This window comes from Mus caroli, chromosome 16 (assembly GCF_900094665.2).
Source record: "Mus caroli chromosome 16, CAROLI_EIJ_v1.1, whole genome shotgun sequence".
NCBI lineage: Eukaryota > Metazoa > Chordata > Mammalia > Rodentia > Muridae > Mus > Mus caroli.
This window is the reverse complement of record NC_034585.1, coordinates 86080524-86089960: the sequence shown is the minus strand read 5'-3', so window position 1 is coordinate 86089960 and position 9437 is coordinate 86080524. Positions and strand designations below refer to the sequence as shown.

General features: G+C 42.2%; 1 protein-coding gene across 3 annotated transcripts in view; it reads left to right on the top strand.

The window, feature by feature from the left end:
• Nucleotides 1-9437, top strand: part of Cryzl1 (crystallin zeta like 1) — a 39633-nt gene extending 30196 nt beyond the window's left edge. For 2 of the 3 annotated variants that reach the window (XM_029470631.1, XM_021184824.2), the window contains 6 exons: nt 118-229; nt 3657-3755; nt 4831-4949; nt 6015-6120; nt 8007-8052; nt 8839-9437. In XM_029470631.1, coding sequence (XP_029326491.1) covers nt 118-229; nt 3657-3755; nt 4831-4949; nt 6015-6120; nt 8007-8052; nt 8839-8938 — 582 coding nt within the window. In that variant the 3' untranslated portion in view covers nt 8939-9437. The remainder of the gene's footprint in view (nt 1-117; nt 230-3656; nt 3756-4830; nt 4950-6014; nt 6121-8006; nt 8053-8838) is intronic. The other variant, XM_021184825.2, reaches the window with a different exon arrangement.

Here is a 9437-nt window from a genome sequence, read left to right as displayed (position 1 = left end):
AAAAAAAAAAAAAAAAAAGAAAAGAAAAGAAAAAAAGAATTACATGTGTTAAATGGTCTATGAAGTAAATTAGCTGTGCCCTCTCACCTTTATCTATTGATATGTATTTCCACACAGGCATTTGGCACAATAGCCATTCAGTTAGCCCACCACAGAGGAGCCAAGGTTATCTCAACAGCACACAGCCTGGAGGACAAGCAGCATCTTGAAAGGCTTAGGCCTTCTATAGGTGAGTTACATGTTGCAGTACTCAATGCAGACCATGTAAGACATGAAATCCTACAGGGAACCAACACCTGCACTGGTAGCCAGGCGTGATGTCTCTTGCCTGCAGTCCTAACACTCAGCAGGGTGAGGCAGGAGAATCATGAGTTCAAGGCCAGCCTAAGGTACCATTGAGATCCTTCTTTAAAAAGAAGAGGAAGAAAAAAAAAGAGGAAGGAAGGAAGGAAAAATTTACACAGGTAAAACAAAGTACAGAATCCCAAATAAAAATAAGCTTTAAAATGCTCTTAGCATCTGTGCTAGCCTCAGCTTTCTTCAGTGATGCCGTTCACTACTGGGGCTTCTCATTACTGGTGTCTGTGCATTTGGTCTCCCAGGGCTTCATGCATGCTGGGTAAGGGCACTGTCACTGAGCTACAGCTTCATCCCCTATTTAAGATTCTAAACCTACATTTTTTTTTTTTACATCTTCGGTTTTTTTCTTCCTTGTTCTGTTATTACCAACTTAACCAAGTTTAAACAAAGTCAACTTTGATACAATTTAGAAACACAGGTTGTCTCTATTTTAGCTCTTAATCAATAGTTCTCAGCCGTGATCACTGCCTGCCTTGTGCAGAATGCAGAGAAGTAGACCCATGTACATATAAACACAGGCCAGCTATAGCTGAAATGTGCAGGTCATGGTGGAGGCTGACAAGCTCTTGGAAAGGTTGAACAGAAAAGAAGAAAAGTATTGAGGCTAGGGATAGTGAACAGAAGAACAAGGAAAGACTGGAACGAAGAAAGTAACAGAGAAAAACAAGCAGAGCATGAGGGAAGGGCAGTCAGGAAAAGTCATGTGAAATGTGACTTTTAAGCCCTTAGCAACCAACAGCGCTTTCAAAGAGTCTTACTGGCTTCTTCTGATATAACTGAGCAGTGGTGGGTGGCACAGGCTCATCAATCCCAGCACTTGGAAGGCAGAAGCAGGTGGATCTCTGAGTTCAAGGCCAGCCTGGTGTACTGAATAAGTTCAAGGACAGCCAATGCTGGGGGCTGGAGAGATGGCTCAGAGATCAAGAACATTGACTGCTCTTCCATATGTCCTGAGTTCAGTTCCCAGCAACCACCTGGTGGCTCACAACCATCTGTAATGAGATCTGATGCCCTCTTCTGGTGAGTCTAAAGACAGCTACAGTGCACTTATATAAATGAAAGAAAGAAAGAAAGAAAGAAAGAAAGAAAGAAAGAAAGAAAGAAAGAAAGAAAGAAAGCCAATGCTGTTACAAAGGGAAACACTGTCTGGCAAAACCAAAAAGAAAGAAGAAAAGGAAGGAAGGAAGGGAGGGAGGGAGGGAGGGAGGGAGGGAGGGAGAGGGGGGAGGGGAAAGATATAAACAAGACAAAGGACTGGACTAAGACTTTAATCTAGTCCCAAGTTCTTTCTGTTGATGCTTTCTGCATCTGACAAAGATAAACAGAGATAGAAGCCAGGTAATACAGGAGCTAAGGGGAGAAGCTGGAGATTGAAGAAATTTGAGAATAGAACTGGGGGGGCAGGGAGATGGCACAGTGGGTAAAGCAGTCACCACTCAAACATGAAAACCAGAGTTGAGTCCCAGAACCCATGTCCTGTAGTCAGCACTGGGGAGGTAGAGGCTGATGGGGTCCCTGGGGAAGCTGGCTACATTAGTCAGGCTGAATGACAAGTCAGAGTCTGTGGGAAGCCCTACCTCAGTCAGTACACAAGTGGATGGGCCAGTGAGATGGCCCAGTGGGTAAAGATACATGCCACCAAATGCCTTCCTTGGGACCCACATGGTGGGAAGAGAAAAGCTGTCCTCTGTGCTGTGGCACACACATGTGAACTTGTACACATGAGGATCATTTCCACTGTAGGCTTGGGGCCTCCATCCTCAAGTGCATATGAGGGCATGTTCACCTAAACACATTTGCAAATGTTCATATACACACAAAGAGAACGTGGAATGGAGGTGTCAATTGTAGTTCAGTAATAGAATCCTACCTATCATGTATGAAGGCCTGTGTTTCTCTCTCTGGCATGGGGAGACGGGGAGAGAGCTTAGGACAGAGGTAGATAGCTACGACTGTGTTCTTGAAAATGTTTGCCTGCTGGCTAATTCTGCCCTCCCAGGATTACCCAGCACCTTCGTGTAAAGTTTTTGTTTACAATTTATTTTATATGTGTGTATGTACGCCACACATGTGCGGGTGCTGTTCCAAAATAGGGAACCAGATCCCCTGGAGCTGGAGTTTCAGACAGTTGAGAATTGTGTGACAATGGCACTGGGAACCTGGGAGCTGATCTCAGGTCCTCTGGAAGAGCAGTATGTGCAGTGTAAGCCATCCCTGCACCCCTGCTTCTGCACTCTCACCCTGCACCCCTGCTTCTGCACTCTCACCCTGCAGCCCCGATTCTGCACTCTCACCTTCACCCCTGCTTCTGCACTCTCACCCTCACCCTGCACCCCTGCTTCTGCACTCTCACCCTCACCCTGCACCCCTGCTTTTGCACTCTCACCTTCACCCCTGCTTCTGCACTCTCACCCTGCAGCCCCTGCTTCTGTACTCTCACTCTGCATTCCTGCACCCTGCTTCTGCACTCTCACCCTCACCCTGTACCCCTGCTTCTGCACTCTCACCCTCACCCTGTACCCCATCCTTGCCCTATCTTACTACCAAGAGTCACAGATTGCTGTTAGACTCTGCCTATAGTCTGAACAGCTCTGACAAACATTGTCCTCACCAAGGTACTAAGAACAAAATGAAATAGAATTATATCCTCATTAATTCAAATTCTGAGATTTTTTTCAATTCTTAGTATAGTTCTATTGTACTATTAATATAATTCATTTTCCTATTGCTATAGTTTTTTCAAGAGCTAAGAACATAGCTCCATAGTAGTCTGCTTTTTTGCAATTGATAAGGTCCAGGGTTTATCCATGTTCTTCACTTAGCATGCAGATACAAAAAAGTGTATGTTTGTGTGCGTGTGCACACGCCCATATGCAATAAGTGAAGCGAATTAAAATTAGCTTGATTTTTACCCTATCTCTACCCAAACCAATCACATTCCTGTTCCTCACATTCAGGGCTGTTACCCATTCCAGGGAGCTAGAGGAGCCAGGGGAGGTGGGCCCATGAGTGTCACAGTGTACAGACACAGGATGCATGGTTCCTGGGGCTGGCAGACTGTCCCGTGCTCACAGACAGCTGACTCTGTCACAGGCCAGCCTCGGATGTTTTCAGCCTAGTGGATCTGCCAACCCAGATTGAATTCCTAAAAAAAACCAGTTTAAGCAGGATTGAATTTTTCCTTTTAATTTAATAATTGTTGAAACTTACTAGCTGTTTTTTTTTTCCTTCCCCTGATCTGTTTGTGTTGATCGCAAAGAAAACAGTACAATTGCTTCATTTCCTGTCCTTTACAGCCCGTGTGATTGATGTGTCTAATGGGAAAGTCCATGTTGCTGAAAGCTGTTTGGAGGAAACAGGTGGCCTGGGAGTAGATATTGTCATAGATGCAGGAGGTGGGTACCTGAGAACCGAGCAGATGCAGGAGGTGGGTACCTGAGAACCTAGCAGATGCAGGAGGTGGGTTCCTGAGAACCTAGCAGATGCAGGAGGTGGGTACCTGAGAACCGAGCAGATGCAGGAGGTGGGTTCCTGAGAACCGAGCAGATGCAGGAGGTGGGTTCCTGAGAACTGAGTAGCCTGTGTGATATTTTTAGTTAGATAAATTGAAGAAAAGGTTTAACTAGGAACTAATTATTACTGCATTCATAAAATTGGATGTTTAAGGATTTGCTTTTAATTAAAAATTATTTAAAGTCTAACTCCTTCCCTGATTCCCATCCTCAACGCTGTTCCTCTGGAAGAGAGCACAGGTTTTAAGCCTTAGGCACTGAAGCTTAAACAGAACAGGGGAATCCCTGTGAGAAAACCTGTCATCAGGATGAGTCTCCACAGAGGGTCCCTAATACTACACGCCTGGCCAGCATTCCCTAGGCACGGGTACTGCATGGCTGCCCTCTAGTGGACGGCTGACCTCTGTACTGCTATAGAGGGAAACAAGTTTGTCCCGTCTCTTTGTGAGCTTTTACATTTAACTTGGAGCCATCTCACACCTAGTCCTGCACATGTGGCGGCACCACTCCTCCTGAAGAGTCAGCGTTAGGAGCCGCACAGTGACTGTACTTGTACTCTGTTGTACTGTAGCCATTCTGTGTGGGCCTTCCTGATGTTTGTTTTCCAGGATAAAGTCATCAGTGGAAGTGTATACTGTACACCAGTGTGCTCACTTCTCACGTGTGGGCTTCAGTGCATGTGATTCTGTAGTTTAATGAGACAGCATTTCATCCCATTGTATGAAGCCAGGCTGGTTAGAATTATCATGAGACATACCTTGCTTGCTTCCAAATAAAAATTTATTTTGCATTTAATTTTAATTAAGTCTAGAGTACATTTTGGTATAGTGTAAAGCCAACTAAGTTTGCCTTTTCCAAAGAAAAGTGTTTCTTGCTATAAAACTGACTGATAAATAAAATAAATTGCCAGATTTTTATAAATTATCTTTTTTCTCTTTTTTACTTACTCATTTGTAAGTGAGATTATATAGTAAAGATGATGAACCAGCTGTAAAGTTACATCTGCCACATAAGCATGACATCATCACACTTCTTGGTGTTGGAGGCCATTGGGTAACAACAGAAGAAAACCTTCAGGTATTATCAGAACTAAGAAAGCCTTGCTATTACACCAAGGGAACGCCATTAGCAAAGAGCAGCATAAGTCCTAATTACACCCTGGGCTTACAAGAAGGGGGCTTCTTGTCTGTGTTAGGTATGCACTGCTCAAATTCTATCCAGCAGGGAAGTGCTTCAGTTAGAATGAATTACAGTTGTATTTTTAAATTGTATTTCATATTACACTTTTTTTATGGTTGTGCACACGTGTATATGCAAGAGAGGCCAGAGGTAAACATCTGGTCTCTCCCTCTATTGTTCTCCACCCTATCTTTTGAGAGAGGATCTCTCACTGAGTCTAAAGCTTGCCAGTTTGACTAGACTGGCTGGCACCAAGACCCAAGTATCCTGTCTCTGCCTCTCTAGCACTGGGATGACAGCGATGCTACTGCACCTGGCCTTTTACATCTGGGATGACAGGTGTGCTGCTGCACCTGGCCTTTTACATCTGGGATGACAGGTGTGCTGTTGCACCTGGCCTTTTACTGGGTGCTAGCATCTGACCTTGGGTCCTGTGTCTATGCAACAACCACATTGGTAGCTTGAGTCATCTCCTAGACCCTAAAAATTTTATTTCCAGTAACCTCATAACCGTAATGAAATAATTATAAATAATACTATCATAATTTTATAACACAAATTGATATTCCTATATGTCTATATATATGAATTACCTCCCAAGGGTATATTTTTCAACAGAATTCTAATTGAATATTTATATCATACCTAATATATAAGTACTGTAATAATATACCAGTCCAGACAAAGGTGCCTGACAGTAGTGGGTGGAAGGCACACAGAGAAGGGATCACACACATCACCCTACCTCCCCCAGATGCCAGATTGGCCCTGCAACTGCCCTGTTCTATCTACTTCATCAAAGCATAGAGAAGGAAACCTAAGAGTTAACTAATGGCTGTTGAAGCTTGTAGCAAGTGTTGTGCTTCCTACAGTGTTTAATTTGTACTAAAGACTTTGCAGTCTGAGCATCTTGGTGCTGTTCGACTTCACAGTGGCTGTTTTGTCTTTGTCTCCTCTATAAAGTTAGATCCTCCAGATAGCCACTGCCTCTTCCTCAAGGGAGCAACCGTGGCTTTCCTCAATGATGAAGTTTGGAATTTGTCAAATGCACAACAGGGAAAATATCTTTATATCCTTTTTTTTGTACTGACTTGAATTTGAATTGCTAGCTTTGAATTGCCTTGTACTTATAAATTCTTTTAGTGTAACAATAAGAAATGATAATTAGCTGTGAACTTTCCTTGAGTCTGTCTGACAGTGTGACATGTATCTTGTATTCATTTAAACATGAAGTCTATGATGTCTGAGTAATGTAGCTCCATTTCCCAGGTGAGAGGCTACTAGTGTGTGCCCAGTGGTACAGGGAGCAAGAGACAGAGTCATAATGACACCACAGGGTCTAACTCCTTCTGAACGGGAGATAAAGAATGAGACAAGTGGAAATTTTTCTTTTGCTTTTAACCTGGCATTACCTGATACCTAAATTGATAGCATACTTAACTTTTATGATGGTGCCATTGCATAAAATATTCCTAAATGCTTACAGTTTAATTTTATAAGTATCATAATGGAACTTTTTTTTAGAAGTTTATTTATTTATTTATGTGTATGTGTCTGTGTATGGGTCTATGCCTGCATGTTGTCTGGGTACCTAGTGTCCAAGGAGACCAAAAGAGGGTGTCAGGTCCCCCGAAACTAGAGTTACAGACACTTATGGCTCACTTGAGTACTGGGAACCAAACCTGGGTCCTTTGCAAATACAGCAAGTGATCTTACCAATGAGCCCTCTCTCCAGACCTTCTTTTTTTCTGTTTTTTAAGATTTATTTATTTATTATATGTAAGTGCACTGTAGCTGTCTTCAGACACATCAGAAGAGGGCATCAGATCTCATTACAGATGGTTGTGAGCCACCATGTGGTTGTTGGGATTTGAACTAAGGACCCTGGAAGAACAGTCAGTGCTCTCTCTCGCTCTCTCTCTCTTTTTTTTTTGTTTTTTTTGTTTTTCGAGACAGGGTTTCTCTGTATAGCCCTGGCTTTCCTGGAACTCACTTTGTAGACCAGGCTGGCCTCAAACCCAGAAATTCGCCGGCCTCTGCCTCCCAAGTGCTGGGATCAAAGGTGTGCGCCACCACTGCCCGGCCAGTCAGTGCTCTTAACTGCTGAGCCATCTCTCCAGCCCCTCTCCAGACCTTATTTATTGTTATTTTTCTTAATATGGATATAATATTGATTGCTAGTAACATAGTATGTTAGTTACATTTTTGTTGCTACGGCAAGCACCATGACCAAAAGCAGTTTATGGAAGGGTTCAGTTGGGCCTACAGTTCCATAATGGCTGGGAAGCCTTGTCATCAAGATAGGTACCTAGGGTAACACACCCTTATCCACATACCTGGAGAAGAGAGAGAGAAAGAGAGAGAACAGTAAGCAGGGGTGAGGCCAGGCCATAGACCAAAGCCTGCTCCCAGTGAAGTACTTCCTCCAAGAAAGATGTACCTTCTACCATAACTTCTATAACACCAACCAGGAGCCAAGTCTTGAGACACAGGAACCCGTGGGGGGCATTTTTCATTAAAACTACCACAAATAGATACATATTAACTTGTTTTTTTTTTCTCATTTTTGAAACAAATAAAAGAATTTATGGAAACAAGTTGAACCTGTTACCAACCGGATTAACTGATGAATGTTAACTCCCTGTGAGAGCTGAAATGCTGACTATACCGCGTGCATAATGCTTAAGTGAAGAAGACCATGGCACCCCTGACCAGCTCCGAGCTAGCTGGCTGGCTGTCCTTACCACTCTTCCAGAGCTTGTGTTCCTGTCATACCTCAGATATTGCTAATCATCCCGTTGTTCTAGAAGTGATTGACAGTTCTAGTAGCTGTGGTACCACTTTGAATTTGAAAGTGCAAAGCTATATATAAAGAAAAAGAAGTCCTGCCCAGCATCTTGAATGGTTTCTTTACCCCTCTCTGCTAAGTTGAACCTTAACAATTCTTCCATTTACGTATCTTAAAAGACGTGATGGAGAAGTTATCAGCTGGTGTTTTCAGGTATGCTAAAACAAAAAACTAAATCATCATTTTTCAATTCTCAAAGAGATCAAGTGTTTGTGTTCATTCCAATTTTATAGTATATCTTGTACTTGTATTTTTTTTTAATTCACTGTAGACAAATAGCTGTTCTTTCATGTTTCTCAAAATGTGTCTGCTTGTGCACCCGTGAGGATTCCCACAGAGAAAGGATCTTGTGCCTTTTCTCCCCCAATTCTGTTGTGTGTCTCTCCTTTCTCCTTCCCCTCTAGCCAAAGAATTTGAAATAATTCAGAGCTTGACAAGGTTGTTTAAATTGGGGTTTTATGTCAATTATAAAGTAAGAATTAGATAAAGGGACTGAGTAGTATATTTTTTTCTTTCAAAACGTAAACACTTTTAGTCCAGTGTTGTGGCACACAGCTGTATTCACAGCACTTGGAAGACTAAGAGTCATGAGTCTGAGGCCATACTGGGCTAGCTAACAAGACAAACCCAGTTTTAAAAAAGAAAGAAAAAGGGGGAAATTACTACTTCTTTAAGCCACAGAAATACTAATGAATGCATTTGTAATTTCTGTTTGAATTTTTCTTTTGAAGATAGCTATCTAGCTCAGGCTGGCTGACCAGCAACTTGCAGAGAGGTCCACCTGCCTCTGCCTCTCCAGTGCTGGGATTAAAGGCGTGCTCCACCACCGAGTTGCTTGTGTTAGTTAAAGGAAAATAAGCAAATATCTGGTCTACTGCATCCTGCGTGATCTGCTCCTCTGTGCCTGTGCCTGACATCTCGAATCATTTCCCTCCTCAGACCTCTGCTCGATGAGCCCATCCCACTGTATGAGGCAAAAGTTTCCATGGAAGTTGTTCAGAAAAATCAAGAAAGAAAAAAGCAAGTCGTTCAATTTTAATTTTCTTTCCCAGATCTCAGTTGGATGCACCCACACCAGTATATGAAGCCAGTTTTCTTTGGAAATTGTTGAGAAAAATCAAGGAAGATAAAACAAGATTTTATATTTTTAAGCCTGTTTTCCTGTCACAATAAGATGTTTGGTTATTTGACATATTTGAAAAATACTTCCAAAATTAATGTGCAAACAATCCAAATAATTTTTTACCATCTGAAGGGGACATTCCAAAAGCTTCTTTTTGTTATTGTATCTGTACACTTTGCCTCTGCTATAAAATTCTTTCCATTAAGAAAACTGCTTTCAGCAAAAGCTACACTATTCTAGCAATACATCTGTCACGTGCTTTTGCTATACTGTTAAAACGTCATTTGATTTTGTTATCAACTTCATTCTCAACACCTTCCTTAACAAACCGTTGATGCCATTATTTTAGCATTTGTACTTTCCGACTTCAAAGTATCTAATCCACTGGCATTTAAAATTTGTTTTTAAATATTCA